The sequence below is a fragment of the Abramis brama genome (genome assembly GCF_963993115.1).
Source record: "Abramis brama genome assembly, chromosome: 1".
Taxonomy (NCBI): domain Eukaryota; kingdom Metazoa; phylum Chordata; class Actinopteri; order Cypriniformes; family Leuciscidae; genus Abramis; species Abramis brama.
Genome location: NC_139963.1, coordinates 44,576,309 through 44,593,801, shown reverse-complemented (window position 1 = coordinate 44,593,801; position 17,493 = coordinate 44,576,309). Strand labels below are relative to the sequence as shown.

The window sequence follows — 17,493 nt, the reverse complement described above, 5'->3', positions numbered from 1 at the left end:
TGAGTGAAAGTATAGATACTACTGGTCAAATATTACTCTGTTACAAGTAAAAGTTGTAAAGACCTATTTTTACTTAAGTAAAAGTATAGAAGTACTCGTTTTTAAAAATACTTAAGTATCAAAAGTAAATGTCAATGCATTGTTTTATTATTGTTGCATTGTTGTATGCCTCTGAATCTACGCCTGCCTACCTACCCTCATATCAATATCAAATTTATTTCTAGAACACAGTTCCAGTAGTGGGATTGAATGTGAGATTGAATGTGAGATTGAATAAGTGCACTCAATAACGTCCACAATGGTTTCGGACACCCAAATGGCTGTTCCCTCAAATTTGCCCTATTTAAAGTTTTTTGGCTTTTAGTATGAATATGTTAGCCTTACTGTTATCTATAAGCTAGTGTGCTCCAAAAAAGTGACAAAAGTCGCATTTAGAAGACCAAACCCAACGTTGAAAATGAAAATCAGGTTTGTGTCAGAATCCAATGTCAGATTGACGTTGATCTCCAATGTTGGACAGACGTTGTATTGTGGTTGAAAATAAAAATCGGGTTGACGTCAGAAACCAACATCAGTCGGGTTCTGACATCAACCCGACTTTTATTTTCAATCAATATCCAACGTCAATCTGACGTCGGGTTCTGATGTCAATCAGATGCAGGGTTCTGATGTCAACCCGACTTTCATTTCCAACCAAAATGCAACCCCTGCAACCAAAATCATCCACTGACTGATGTTACTTTCTACTCAAGGACCTTGACAGAACTGTAGTGGAGTAAAAAGTACGATATTTGTCTTTCAAATGTAGTGAAGTTAAAGTAAAAAGTTTCCAGAAAAAATAATACTCAAGTAAAGTACAGATACTCAAAAAGTGTACTTAAGTACAGTACTCAAGTAAATGTACTTTGTTACTGTCCACCTCTGGTTATTTGCAGTTTTTTACGATTGCTACGACAGATTTTTCAATACTTTTAACAATTTTCCAAAACTCTTAACACAGTTAGCACTACATCCGTCTATGTAAGCTATACTATGAACACATTTCGTGTTGCTTTAACACAAAATGCATACAATTAACACAAATTTAAAATGCTTGAACTTCTTTCACACACAAGCTCAAACAAGACCAAAACAATGGATTTTTACTGCCAAATTTACCAATGCTTTAACACTGTATGTCAGAACAGATAGCACCATGTTCTAAACCTAACCTTACAGGCTAAAGTCAAGGTAAACAGCTGTTTATATTGTGAATTGAAACACAAATATATCCCCTGTATTTTATCCTATTGTTACTGAGAAACAGCTGATTGAATTATGCAATAATATAAATCACAGCTGATTCCCATCTAGGAAACACACTCAGGTGTTGAGGTTCTTTCAATCGCATGACCATATGGTATATTGTAACCGTACATTCTATAAAGCACTCTGAGATGGGTCTTTTTTTTATTGAATTTCTGCAGCAAAAGACCTACAGTAAACCCAACAAAACAAAAATGTAGAGAGGCTTCAAAAGAAACTGCAGTGCAAAACACAATCTATGATCAATACAATATACGGTCTGTTGTATAAGGGCATACCTGACACGTATACAATAATGCAGTTTCTGTAATTCCATCTGAAAACCATATATTTCCTATGTTAAATTGGCTGGAAATGGTCTTTTCCATGTATGATGTCAGTGGTTAAATGGTTGCCAAATAAAACTTAATGTCTTTTTATGCATTTGTGCTTAAAGGCCTTAAATGCTTGAACCCTGATAAATGCTGCTTGCAGCTTTCAATTTTTTGGAATTGGAATTTCTCTGAAATTAAAAATCTTTGGGAACTTTTGGGATACTGAAAGTACACAACTGCAGGAAATATATATCACACTTTGCAAGTGATTTTTGGTCATTTTATTAAAAAGAATCTTACATATTGTAGCTTTAAACACCTTACATTTTGATTCCCTGTTAACTGTAGTAACAAACTGTCAGAATAATATACCCATTTGATGACATATCTGTTTGAGTAATAAAAACACCATCTCTGCATCGCTTTTACAACAGTTCAATTCCCTCAGTTCTCACCATCTTCGAAAGGCCCAGCAGATGTTGATACGAGCTCTGTTGCGTTCTCTTTCTGCAAGCAGACTCTCCTCTGTTCATCTTTTTTTAAACGGGTGATTCCCCAGATGTACAATGGAACAAAGATACGACTGAAATAAACAGTGTTATAAGATTTTCAGGTATTCAGGTACAGAAACTGTCATTGTGATGGCCAATGATGTGGCCACACAAAAGGACGGTAACTGAAAACACACATGCATACATGCGTCCTTCTTTCTGGGTTGTTTACTCATTATTTTTAGTATTTCATGATTAAATATTTGTTGCAGATTCCTTGGTTACAGATCACACTAAATACATATTTCATAATAATGACACAGATTAGGTTAAATTCCACTGTTTTATTTTCAATTTGTTTCATGCCATAAATTACTAGTTTGGGTGCACACTTTCTAGTTATTATTAGGAATGGCTTACGTTCCGAAGCTTTTCGAGATCCCGAAGCGCAAATGTTTCGAAACACTGATCCGAAGCGATTTAAAACACCCATGTCACGTGACTACGGCTAAATGAAGCTTCGGGGTGTTTCACAAGTGTTTCGACTGGTGGCATGGTCCGCCGAATCAGCGTTTGATTGACAGTGTCGGGAACAGACAATCGTACATCTGTATAAAAGTGAAGTTGTCAGTAGTGGGGTCACAGTTCTCCCTATTTGTGGATACATATATTGTGTCATCATCCACATTTGTGTTTGCATTTTCTTTTGATTAACATGTCTGCCATATTTCAAATCAGAATAAAGAGAGGGATGTCAGTCTGTGACAGAAGAAACTACATCAGGTTTATCAGCCTGAATGATGGGAGGGACTGAGTCTGTTCAGGTGTTACAACAGAAAGTGGAAATAAACCAGGAAGAATCTCCTTACGATCGTACAAACTCTCAAATGGACACAATTTATTAAGGCACAATTGAGAACACAGTGAATGATGAGTTGAAGGTAAGTCATGGATGAATCAGAAGTCTGGCATGAGTGTGACTTGAGGACCATTTGAGTTCAACAGGTTAAATGCATATATTACTTAATCTTGTAAATCAATTAAAGGTTTTTGAATCAAAATTATAGATATATTTGCATTTTTGAAAATGAAATCCTGATTCAACAACCTTCAACAGATATACATTATGTATTTATAAGTGCTACATGTAGATACACGTTGTATATTTATATCCTCTTTTGTCTTGATCCGGTTTAACCAGTTGGTTTTTTTAACAGAAAGGGATTGTACATGTCTATCTTGCTTTTGGACAGAAGGTTAAGTGTAAGTATTCTAAGGCAAAAAGCATGTATGCTGACAGTTTTCTGTAATGTTTTCTCTTTTTTCTTATTTTTTCATATATTTCTTTTTAGCATCTGTGTCTCAGAGATGAAGTTCATTTGTTTGACTCTCCTGCTTGTTAGTGGAATTATAGATTCAAGATCAGGTAATGTATTCATCATTGTGAATAATACTTTATATTTATTGCACATTACTGTTCGTCTGGAACAACTTTAGAGTAAAAACCTTTAGGATGTGTAGCTCAGATCTGCTCTCTATCTCTTGTAACAGAGCAGTATGAAGTAATGGGACCTGCAGATCCTGTATTTGCTGTACCTGGTGAAGATGTGACTCTGCCCTGTTCAGTTAAACCCAACATCAGTGTTGTGGACATGAGAGTGGAGTGGTTTAGACTTGATCTGAAAGACTCAGTGCATCTCTATGAGGATCATGAAGACAGAAACATAGATCAGATTCAGTCCTACAGAGGGAGAACAAAACTGATCCATCAAGAACTACAGAGAGGAAACGCATCGCTCAAACTCTCAACAGTCCGAGTCTCTGATGAAGGACATTATAAGTGTTTAATTAAGTCCAAATCCTGGTATGATGACGCCACTGTTGATGTCAGAGTTGAAGGTGAGGAAGTGAGAACTAGCATGCTCTTTTCACTGAACAAATTTAACTCAAAAAAGCCAGAATAACAACAGAATGTTCTTCCTGTTGATCTGTAGCGGTAGGACGTCCTCCAGTGGTCACTGTAGATGGGTTTGATCATTCAGGAGGGCTTCATCTACAGTGTGAATCTGAAGGTTGGTATCCTGAACCTGATCTTGAGTGGCTGGACAGTGAAGGAGTCAGTTTGAGTTCAGAAACTACAGAGACACACAGAAACACAGACAGATTCAGTGTCAAACACACCATCACTGTATATGACAGTGACGACAAGATTCACTGCAGAGTCAAACTGAGACATCACATGCACCACAAGTAAGTATATCTGTTAATGAACTTGTCAGTTATGTTTCACATTATATTTTTAATTCAGCATAGTCTGCAATTAGCATTAGGTTTATAATAGAGTTTTGTATCAACATGATTGATACAAATGTGTATGTGCCATTCAGAACTTAACATTATGTAAACACCTGTAAAAATATGTTTGATTTACACAATGTGCTTCTTTACTGATTTGTTTTGCAGATAATATGTTTAATTCTTGGAGGACATCAGTCATCCTGATTTCAGTTGCTGTTGTGCTCACTGGGATTGCTGGAATACTGATAGCTGTGTACGCTCATAAAAACAGAGGTAAAGTTCTTGTTTTCTTGCTATTTTATTTATTTTAAATAAATAAGACAGACCGGGGATCATTTTTTTAATCTATTTATGAACATTTGCATTACTTAAACACACACAGACATCAACAATCAGCACATGAATCTCAACAATGGTGACAATCAATAGTTTCATGTCGCAGTGCATGCTGGGTGCCAGCAAAGTACAAAACTCCCAGCATGCATTGCAGCATGAATAAATTATACAGCTGAATGGTCTTACCATTTTCTGTTTGCTTGTTTTTTTTTGTTGCTAATGTTCTTGTTGATTTTTTTGTAGCCGGTTTTGTGATGTTCAGAGTATTACTTTTTTGTTTGATTGTCACCATTGTTGAGATTCATGTGCTGATTTTTGATGTCTGTGTGTGTTTAAGATATGCAGATGTTCATAAATAGATGTAAAAAATGATCCCCAGTCTAATGTGATTAGAGTAAGGTGACTTAGATTAGTCTATGATGTTATAACTATGTTTTTGTGCATGATGTGTTTTTAAAATATTCATTATAACTGATTGCTGTTGAAACACACTTCATCTTCATTGATGATGTGAAGTACTGAGGAAAATGTCTTTGTTCCAAACACTATGGAAGGAAATGTATGTATATATAAATGTATCAGCTATATATTTAATGCTGTTTTCTCTTGACTTTTATTCCAATTTTTTTTCAGCACACGATCAACTACAGGATGAGAAGAACAGAATACAACGTGGTGAGTATGTCTTCATTAAATAATTTAATTCAATATTTAAATCAATATTAAATATTAATATTCTGAGTTTTTTTTGGGGGGGGGGGATTGTCAACATTGTTGAGATTGATGGGCTGATTTTTGATGTCAGTGATTTAAGTCTTTATTTAAGTCTAAGTTACGGTTATAGCTCTGATTTGTGCATGATGTGTTTTTAAAATCCTTCATTATAACTGATTGCTGTTGGAACTCTTGCTGTAGTTTAATGTAAAGTGTAGGTGGTAATGTAAAGTTTAAGTGTGTTAATAATGTAACTCTTGTGATAAAAACTGGATTGAACACTGGTTGAGATCAAGAAACTCATCCAACGCTCTTGTTTTCTTGTTATTTTATGTTCTTATGTAAATAATTAAGGCAGCCTGGGGATAGTTTTTTACATGTTTTACTCTGAACATCTGCATAACTTTGAGACAGACATCAAAAATTAATCAAGAGACCACACAATGAATATGTCATTATCAATACAAAACAATCAGCATTCACTGATCACATTTTCTCTCTTTTCTGCCATAAAGTCCCTTTTAAACACAGTTAAAGCAGCCAGAGAAAAACATGATGTTAAAGTCAAGGGTCACGAGCTGAACTAAACATTTTCAATCAAGTCAATATTTAAACCTCTGCTTTTTCGCAATAAGAGCTTCTGACGTAAAACAGAAATAAAGTCAAACTGGTTAGCAATAAATGTAATGATGTGTAATGGCTGGAAGTCAGTTGTAGTTCTTGTTTCTGTTCATCTCTTCTCATTTTCTGTTCTTGTTGTTTCTCTTTCCTTCAGTGATTCTGCTTGTTAAAGGTGCTATAAGCGATCTCAAGCGTTTTTTAGGCCAAATTTTTTTTTTCACATAGCCTACCGCAATCATCTCCTCCACAAACTGCAGCAAAAACAAACTGAGCAACAAACAGAGCGACCCGCAGCACGAAACATAACAAACTGTTCCAGCCAATAACTGACAAGAATGATGTGGGGGTGGGGTTCAGGGGGTTAGTGTGTGGATAGTCTCGCGTAGCCAGACCTTCAGACTGACGGCTGAAGGTCTGGAATTCATAGCAGCTTTCTTTGGCCAAGGCCCGCCCATAAGGCCGTTTGACCGACATGTCAAACAACCAATTACAGTTCGTTTCGTTCAGCGTCACGTTTCGGGGCGTGGGAATGTCCCCAAAACAACAGACCGGCGTGCAACAAGTCAGTCAGCATAGAAAATCAAAGAAGGAGAAGAAAACAAGCAGTAAGTCATTGATCTGTTCGTGCACGTATAACCTCGCATACTTTTGAGAATCCTACGTTTAGCTGATCTTGATAAATGCTCATTGTCACTCATGTAAACACAACAGTTTTTCTTCCGCAATCACACGTCTGCGCTTTGTTTCCCGGCGGACCGAAAATAAACGCGACACTCGCGCCCCCGGAAATCCGATAAAATTCAACCAATCAGATGACAACTTCGACATTCCTTAAGTGTTTCCAGTTAAGTGTACCATATGCATCAGACGTTTAGCCAACGTTCCGTGGGCGTGACGTCTGAGGCTGAGACTAGTGCGTGGATGAGGAGGAGGGAGGGTCTAGCTAGCCTCTGTTTTGTTTGATAGTAATTCAAACATCAACAAGAGGTTACGCCAACCGAGATCGCTTATAGCACCTTTAACAGCACTTAATTATCTCATTAACTCATTAATGTTCTGTTGTCTGAGTTTTGTGGGTCATTGTGTTTAAGAGTAGAGTCTGTGCATCAGTCCAGCAGAAGATCATGAAACAATGACTGATATTATTCTGCCTGTTCCTTTATTTAAACCAGTAATTGTGTAGTTGCTGATGCACTGATAAGCTGTTTGCTAATTATATTAGTTATTGCATGTGTGCTGCTAGCAGTTATCTGAAAGCGATTCGAGTTAAATTGATGTTTCTTGTTTTAATGTTTTTGTTTAATTTGGTTCACTTTACTATAAGAGTTTTTTTGGGGATAAAAAAAAAAAAAAACTTCACGGCATTAATATGCTCACATAACTAGCACACTATAAATATTAGTTAAAAAACTTAAATGGCAATTGCCCAATTTAAGGCAGTCAGTTTCTGCAAATGAAATGAGTTAAATCGTGTTTTAATTTAGCAGAGGTGGGTAATCCAGGGGTCAAAGAGTAAAAGTCCTGCCATTATGTTTATTCCACCCATAAACTCAGTCAGCTGATTTCACTAATTAGTTCTCTCTCCTTTCTGAGTTAGCAAATCCAGGTGATTGGAACAAAATACTGAGGAGGACTTTTACTTTCTGAACCTGGACTTTACACCTCTGCATAGCAATGCCACATGTTAGCCAAGAGCAAAGAAATAAACCCGAACTGGACCTTATCGTAGCCAAAAAATCTGTGTATATTAAATATGGAGTAATTTCAGCCACAGCCTCAGATGAAATCAACTGAAGAGAAAAGAAGACATTAAATCTGTGAAGATCTCAGCAGAGGAGGATTAAACAACTCCACAAACAGCATTACCAGCTTCACTTATTACTAACCAGACTGACTTTATTTCTGTCAGACATCTACAAAAGGTTTTATTGAGAATTAACATGTTTCATTTGAAATCACCATAACAGATTAGTGTTTCCATTAGCTGGGCTCTTAACTCTTATATATTTTGTCTTTTTTGGCAGCTGTGACAGTGTGTTTGTTGAACACATTTGCAGCAGCAAAAAAAGCTAAAGTGAAATGAGATCAGGTGATGATGGTTACCTGTTGATGGTTTTACTCTAACTGTAACTCTATAAATCTGAGACAGAATCAAACAAATACTAGATTAGCTCAGGTAAAACTAAAGAAAGCTAAATAAAGGGAAGTTAATCTAATATAACCCCAAAGCAAAAGCTGAAAGGATACAAGCTAGAAAGAGCTTTAGACAGAATATGACAATACTTGAGAAAGGTCTTGGACATGAACACAAACCAACAATCCAGCAAAGACAAGCTGCAAGGAAGCACAATATAAAGGGAGTGGAGCAAACGAGGACCAGGTGAACACAATTAGTGAGGACTAGATGAGGACTAAACGAGGGGGAGGTAAGGGGAAACTAGGAGGCAAGACAAGGGGAGCACATGGCCAACATAAACAAAGACACAGCCATGTGCTCAAGCACAAAACAAACATGGAAACATTAAACAAAGATGCAAGAGACAAAGCTGCCAGGGCAGAACCCTGACAAAATGTTTCATTTCACCATTATGGGGATTATTGTTTGCTGTAGTTGAGCAATTGACCCTTGACTCTTTTTTTTTCTTTTTTCTTTTTTTTTTTGATGATTTCTTTTTCACCAATTGCAATAGTGTTGAATTGAGAACACATTGATAAAGTACAGTAGATCATCTGAAGTTGTCTGCTTTTAAACTGGTTAGTAATAAGTTAATCTGGTGATGCTGTTTGCTGAGTTGTTTAATCCTCTTCTGAGATCTTCAGAGATTTAATTGATTTGATTTGCAGTTTATATGTTTCAATGGCTGACATCAGATCATTTATTATTTGCCGTAGAAATGCATTTAAATGGTAATAAAAAGTTGTCAACTGAAACCTTTGAAATAAAATAATAATTTACAATTTAAATAAAAAACAACCGAAATAAAATAAGTATTTATTTGGTTGAACTAAGAAAATAGCCAAATAAGGTGAAATGAACATGAACTTTGGTATAGAAAACTTAAAAAGAAAGTTCACTTTACTTTCATAGTTATTTAAACTAAATTTATAAGTTCAAATAACAAACATTTTCAAGTTGAAAATACTAAGTAAATACAGCTTAACTGAGTCCATGTAAAAAGATAACTCAAAAAGTTCAATAAAGTGTTGACAGTTGTGCATGTAAGACAGAGTGGCTCACGCTTCATCTTCATTGATGATGTGAAGTACTGAGGAAAATGTCTTTGTCCCAAAATATGGAAGGAAATGCATGTATGTATATAAGCTATATATTTTATGCTGTTTTCTCTTCTTTATATCTTTATCCTTATTTATATCTTTATCCTTTATCCTTATTTCTTCAGCACTCGATCAACTACAGGATGAGCACAGGAAAACACAACATGGTGAATCTGTCTTTTTTAACTCATGTAATTCAGTATTAATGCCAAGTCTGAATATTTCCACAGAATATTTAATTAACAGACATTATGCATTCACATACTTGTACATCTCCTGTGATGTGTTGTTATTCAATCAGAAATTATAATGTTATTAATACTCATGTTGTCTGAATTCTGTTTTCTCGTCTTTTATCCTGAATTTTCTTCAGCACGCGATCAACTACAGGATGAGAAGAGCCAAATACAACATGGTGAATCTGTCTTTATTAAGTTATTAATTAATTGCTCATTTAAAGTCTGTTTACAGTCATACAACTCTAACAGACTGTGTATTCATTCAGTTTTGTGTATATCTTGGGTCATATAAATGGTTATCAGTTGCTTATAATGTATATTTACTCAGTCACTGATTGTAACAACTCAAAAGGAGGATGCAATAATGCAAGTAAATAAACTCCTTATTGGAAGTTTAACAGAAGAGTCAGATTATATGAACAAACACACAAAAACACGAAGGCAGTAGAGTGGCGCAGGGACCTCGGGCAACACGGATGATGATGGTGGTGAGGCTGCACAGCAAAATCCCCAGTCTTAAATTAACACTGAAAAGTGTGAATTATATAAACTCTGAGCAGAGTGTTAAATGAACACTGAAGCAGTGTTAAAGTTAATGAGCTAATTAAGTGAATATTTGAGTGATGATTGAGCATTATTGAAGACACCTGATGTTAACAAGCAGAATCACTGAAGGAGAAAATCACACATTGTAAGTTACCATTATGGTGATGGGTGTTTGCTTTAGTTGGGCTCTTGACCCTTATATGTTTTCTTTAGATTTTGTTTGTCTACTGTTGTTGATTTATAACAGTCAGATGAACAAAGAACTAATGTGATCTGATGGTGTTGGTTATGTTTAGACATAATCATGTTGTGATCTGAAAAATGAAACTTTTGAGATAATTTGGTTTAACTTGATAATTACAGCAGCTCTGTGATTCTACAGCATATGATTTTCAGTTTTTTTAATATAATCCAAAATAATTAATAAACATTGGTCTGATCAAAAGACTTTTAAATAAATTTATTTAGAAACACAGACATCAATAATCAGCCTGTGAATCTCAACAATGGTAACAATAACTTTCCCTCTGGCTGCCACCAATCACAACTCATTAATGGCTCCCATCATGCATTGCGGTATGAATAAATTATGAACTGAATTGTCTTAGTAATTTCCTTTTCCTAATTGTATATTCTGCTCGTCACCATTGTTGAGATGCATAGACTGAATCTTGATGTCTGTGTGTGCCTTAAAGAAAGATTTTTTATTTTTTTTCACAAAATAGAAATCCTTTGTACTATATCTAAAATTCTAGATATGCAGAATCACAGTTATGCTGTAATCAACAACATAAATCTAAGTCAGAAACAAGGGTCTCAATGAGTTCAGTGAAGCTAATCAAGTTCAAATGATGATTGTCATAACATAACCATCAGATCACTTTTTTCTTTGTTCATTTGACTGTTATAAATCAATAACAGCAGCCAAACAAAATCTAAAGTAAACATATAAGGGTCAATAGCCCAACTAAAGCAAACACCCATCACCATAATGGTAACTCACAATGTGTGATTTTCTCCTTCAGTGATTCTGTTTGTTAACATCAGGTGTCTTCAATAATGGTCAATCATCACTCAATTAATCACTTAATTAGCTCATTAACTTTAACACTGCTTCAGTGTTCATTTAACACTCTGCTCAGAGTTTATATAATTCACACTTCTCAGTGTTAATTTAACACTGGGGATTTTGCTGTGTGGAAGGTGTCTGTGACGTGCCAGGTGTGAGAAATCCAGATGGAGAACGAAGAACACGAAGAACAATCCAACAGGAACACACCGACTCACGAAGACGCCAGACAGAAGCAGGAACGGGAAACGCCAGACAGAAACGGGAATGAACACAGGAAAACTCCACAACGATCCGACTAAGACAAGACGAAACTGTGAACTTAAGTAGGTACGTTGATCAGCTGCAGCTGGCACCGCTGATGAGATGCAGCTGTCGCCGCAGATCAGTGGTCAGCCTGTTTTATACTTCTGCGTCGAACTGCCGCCGTAGCTACGTCGTAGGCTGTGTGTAGCGCGCGTACCCTACGGCGTACCCTGACGTGCACCTCTCCAAAAATGTAACAACGCGTCAATTCTACGCGGACGCAAGCGCTGTGATTGGTCTGCCAGAACCCCTCACTCGGGGTTTCACATGCTCCCTAGGTGCGCGTCAACGCGGACAACGACGCAGAGGTATAAATTAAAACCAACGCGTTGCCTACAGTGTAGAGGCTTCGGCGTAGGTCCGACGCAGGAGTATAAAACAGGCTGTAGTGATCAGTGACCACGCCCACAAGCACACACACAACAACAATCACACAAGACGAGAAAGAGAACCGTGACACTGATGTACTTACTTGTGTGATGTTAACACACCCTATAAACACAGCTAATGATTGTAACTTGTTTGTAATTTCAATGTCAAGTCAAGTCACCTTTGCTTAGTGCTTTATGCATTACAGATTGTTTCAAAGCAGCTTTACAGTGATAACATGAAAATAATGCAGTAAGTTTGATTCTGCTGTACAACAAATGTATAATGTTATTTTCTCATCTATTTCTGAATTTTCTTTAGAATGTGACCAGCTTTTACGAAGTCAGAAGATTATTATACCAAAAGGTGAATTTGTTTATGCCTTTATTAAAATATTAATTACTTTTGAATTATTTTGCAAAATAATGAATTAATACACTGTGCATTTATATATGTCTACTATTCATTATATTTTATTATAGGATATACAGTATAAACTGTGTAAAGTCTTCTAGGATTTTGTTGCTCTTCAAGCAGTGATTCAAATTATTGATCTCATTATTGATCTAAAGATGAATTCTGTTATGAACCCTTTATAACTTCATACTTTGTTTCATTCTTAGCTGTCACACATTTAAGAACACACACAGGTGAGTAAAATCTATTCATGAGTATTTATTTTAAATTCATCATCATATCTACATTTATTTATTAATGTTTTTGCGTTTTTGGTATAATAAATGCAATCAAATTATTCATATACTAAATGATCAAGTATGATATCCCTACTATTCTTGCATAAGAATTTTGGGTAACACGTTATTTTACAGTGTCCTTGTTACATATGTTACATGTACTTACCATAGTAGCAACAACCTAACAACCACCCAGAATGCCCTAGCAACTGCATAGCAACACCCAGGCAAATGCTTAGCAACCTTCCAAAACCATCAACCACCCAGAACACTCTAGCAACCTCATACACTGTTAACCCTTGCTGTAAAAAAAGGCCAAATTCTGACAATATCATACCATTTTCCATTAAAACAGTAATATACCGTAGAAAACAAAACATATACTGTGAATTAACAGCACTCAAAATCGACACTCAGAGGCTGTTTTCACAATCACACCCTATACCCTCATTCACTATTCCCTACATTAGTTCACTAATATAGTCCACTTGACATTGAATGAATAGAAGTGAGTGAATTGAGAAACTGATGAACACCTGATAAGCAGAATCACTGGACAGAGAAACAAAACCTGAAAAAGGAGAAACACAAGAAGTACAACTGACTTCCAGCCACTGAGTGTGAAACCAGTTTACGATTTCTTTCATACATGTACAAAAGTTCTTGTTGAGAATTAACAGATATTTAGTTGTTGATATTTTATTGAAAATAATAAAGTTTGTTGTCACCATGATGGAGATCAGTATTTGTTTTAGTTGGTCTCTTGACCCTTGACTTTATAATATTAGTTTATTGCTGGCTGCTGTAACTGTGTGTTTATAAAACACATTTATTATGGCAAGAAAAAGCCAAGAATAAGTTGATCCGATGTTTATGTCTGTTGAGATGATGCCATAATCATCCTGGACACGTCTGATCCTCTGATCACATCCAGTATAAAAGCTTTGAATTTATGGGTATTTAATATTTATCGTATATCTGTTAATCTACAACATTAAATCCAGCAATGTGTCTGTAAACATTTATTATAAAGGATACTGAAATCATATAGTGCAGTAAAACATTTAGAACTCATCCTTTATTTGGACACAGACATCAACAATCAACAATCAGCACATGAATCTCAATAATGGTGACAATCAAAAGTTTCATGTCGCAATGCATGCTGGGTTCCAGGATAGAATAAAACTCCCAGCATGCACTGCAGTATGAATAAAAATAAAATTAAATATTGCCACCATTGTTGAGAGACATGTGCTGATTTTTGGTATATCTGTGCTCCTGCAAGACAGTGTAGCTCTCTTTCTTTGGTTGTGCATGATGTGTTAAAATAATTGTCATTGTAAATCATTGCTGTAGTTTCACAGTAGTGGTAATATAACACTTTTGATAGAGAATTAAACTCTGAATGAGATTAATGAATGAACAAGCTATATGATGATTTTGTCATCATACTCAATTTAACAAACTGCATTCACAAACCATTTGTGTGTGTGTGCACAAGTGTGACCTGCAAAAACAAAGTTCAAGGAAGAGAAAAACTTATGCTAAAAAAAGTCAATAATAATGTGTAATAATGTGCAATGTGTAATAATGTGTAATGGCTGGAAGTCAGTTGTAGTTCTTGTGTTTCTCTATTTTATGTTCTTGTGTTTCTCTTTCCTTCAGTGATTTTGCTTGTTAACAGCAGGTGTTCATCACTAATGCTCAACATTCACTTATTTCACTTATTCACTTATTATTCAACATATTAATTTAATTATCTCACTGCAACACTGCGTCAATGTTACTTTTTACTCTTTGTAGTGTATATTTCCCTGTGGGGTTGAAAGGGTTAACATTGTAAGATAAAAAGACACACCCACAAAATGTATTTTAACAGTAATAAACTGTAAGTTATAAAACAGGTTTATACTGGCAACACTGTTGCCAGTAGTTTACAGTAAAATCTTCTTTTTTTTTGGGGGTCACCGTTTTGTGCTGAAGAGTAGAGCCTGTGCTTCAGTCCAGCAGAAGATCTACAAACATTGATGATACACTGCATGTTGCTTTAGTTAACAGGCGCTGACTTTGTAGTTGTGGTCCAGTGGAAATGTACAGTAGTTTTTAGTGGTCTCAAATGAAATAAGTTCACAATACTTTGCTCATGTTATTTATGCATTATACATTTTGGTTAATACATTTAAAGGGATACTTCAGGATTTAGCATTAAGCTTTGTATTAGTAGAAAACCTGTAGTATTTTCGAATTACCATGCTTTCCACCCTCATATCCCCCTGAGAGGAGAGATTTATGTATTTTTTTGTCTGGAAAAAATCCTCCGATGACGCAAAAATCATAATTTTGCGTCATCGGAGGATTTTCTGTCCAGAGGCTAAAGACTACAGTCAGTAGTAGGGGCTGTCCCGCATGTGTTCAACCCGCCCATAGAGGGTGGGATCTCACTCATAGAATGTACACAGTGTCAGCCGTCTTTCTTTGGAAGCTAAGCTAGCAGGCTCTTGTTCTGTGGAGAAAGCTAAATAGTAGGAGAAAGCTGAGTAAGTAGGGGTTACCATCCTCCTTTTCCTGGACTTGTCCGGCGGGCGAGATCGTTCAAAATGTCCGGGATTCGGCTTTTGCTTTCTGCGGTCGCCATTCATTGTTTACATGCACACCTCTTGTTTCAATCTAACTGAATTCATTCCGATCAGTGAATCTGAATGTAGTGTTTACATGAACGCTAAACAAGTGATCGGTTGATGTGCGTTTTAACATTGCTAAGAAAATTCCCGCACATCCGTTGCGAGACCGGCGCGTCTCAGTAATGACGCCACCGGCCTCGCGCCGTTCTCCCGCGGCCGTCAGCCTCGTCCTGCTCGCCACAGTAAACAATGAATGGCGACTGTAGAACGCAAAAGCCGAATCCCAGACATTTTGGGCGATCCCGAAATCCCAGGCAGACTCGTCACGGAGACTCACTGGTAGCCTAACCTTGTTTTCAACTGCGCTCTCTTACCGGTAGGCGTGGCCTCCTAGGGCAGCGAAGCAAGTGGATTCTGGGAGTTGTTGTCTTTCATCCACATAAGCCAAAAATACATTTCTTAATACTCATTTCTTCACATTTCTTCTACATAAATGACCTATTTTAAATACACATTCATCTTTCCAAAGGTAAAGTATCCCTTTAAATGACAGTTTGTTAAATTTAAGGCAGTCGGTTTCTCCAAGTGAAATTAGTTAACTCGAGTTTAAATTTAGTGCATTTTTACAGTAACATACTGTAGATTACAGTAAAGAACTATACAATTAACAGTATATTACTGGCAACAGTGTTGCCAGTATTTTACTGTAAAAAAAACCTGGTAAGGTCTAACAGTGTAGCAAAAACCCTGAACAACCTAGCAACTTCAGACTTTCTGTTCAGGTTATCTCAAGCCAACTTCCGCGTTTGCTTACAAACTTTTTTATCTAGTTTTCAATTAATGCATTATTTTTTATTTTTGTTTATCTTGTTCTTAAGTTACCATGATTCCTAATTATAAAATATAATTGTCTTTATTTTATTATTTGCTCATCTGTAAAGCAGAATTTTCAATATTTTCTGCAGTGAATGTGATTCTGGATGCTGATACATCTCATCCACATCTCATCGTGTCTCATGATGGGAAACAAGTGAGAGATGGAAAGGAAGAACTGAAAGGAGTGAATGGGGGAAAAGACAGGTTTGATGGTTATCTTGGTGTTCTCGGGAAGGGCGGATTCTCCTCGTGTTTTTACTTTGAGGTGCAGGTGAAGGATCAAACTCAGTGGGATTTAGGAGTGGCCAGAGAATCCAGTAAGATGAGCGGGATCAGTCTGAGTCCTGACGTTGGATACTGGACTGTGAGTCGGAGAGATGTGAGGTATTCGGCTTGTGATTCTACATTTGTCCCTCTTTCTCTGAGAGAGGAGCTTCAGAGGGTCGTTGTGTTTGTGGATTATGAGGAGGGTCTCGTCTCCTTTTATGATGTGAAGTCCATGTCTCATATCTACTCTTACACCAGTCAGTCTTTTAAAAAGAAACTCTATCCATTTGTTTGTTTGGGTTATCGGAGGAATGAAAACTCCACACCACTGATTATCTGTGATGATTAATAATAAGATCAGTGAATGAATTTGATCAAGTGAAATAAAAGTTTATTCATGTATTCATATATTCTTAAGTAATCACTTGTATTCTTAATTTTCATTTTTTTATTAATAGGATGGATATCGTTCATCCAAAAAGAACATTTTCATGTCTTTCCAACCCTGTTTTTATTGTTCTATTAAACAAAAAAATTGAGATGTTATCAGTCTGAGCCATTGTATACACAGTTGATTTTTACTGTCAAGCTCTTGAAGGACTAAATGAGTCTTATAATAATATGTGTTCTGAGTTAATGTCTGTAGTGGACGGATAGCGCAGGATTCACACTGATTCACACTCATGTACGGTGTTGATGATGCAATTTAAGTTCTGTTGCTTTTATATGAAAATAAATATAATGAACATGACACCCAAAGTACTGTTATTTATTTCCCTTCGAAAGACGTGTTTATAAATCCTTTTTACTTTAATTACAGACATGTGTTTATATTTTTTATATTTAAAAATCAAATAACCCATATGGAGAATATTTGGGAATATTCACACATAATTTATACACATAAAACATGATATCAGAGTTTTAAAATCAAACATGTTAAAAGAGAACAATACATCATGACTGTTTAAACCAATGTGCATTAGGCTTTGTCATCAGCAAGTCGTTTCTCATCATGCTTTAGATCAATGCAGTCGGTGGAGTTAAACTTCTGTTAATTCTCAATAAAAACTTCTGTATAAGTCTGGCAGAAATAAAGTCAGTCTGGTTAGTAATAAGTGAAGCTGGTAATGCTGTTTGTGGAGTT

The 17,493-nt window shown here is 36.0% G+C and overlaps 1 protein-coding gene across 1 annotated transcript; it reads left to right on the top strand.

The window, feature by feature from the left end:
- Window positions 1–3,612: 3,612 nt before the first annotated feature.
- Window positions 3,613–17,090, top strand: LOC311081316 (butyrophilin subfamily 1 member A1-like; the record flags this gene model as incomplete). The annotated part of the gene is made up of 5 exons (XM_084111824.1): window positions 3,613–4,009; window positions 4,105–4,360; window positions 4,596–4,681; window positions 5,378–5,419; window positions 16,169–17,090. Coding segments are annotated over 5 exons (1,308 nt in total), but the record flags the coding sequence as incomplete, so codon positions are not given.
- Between the last annotated feature and the right edge of the window lie 403 nt (window positions 17,091–17,493).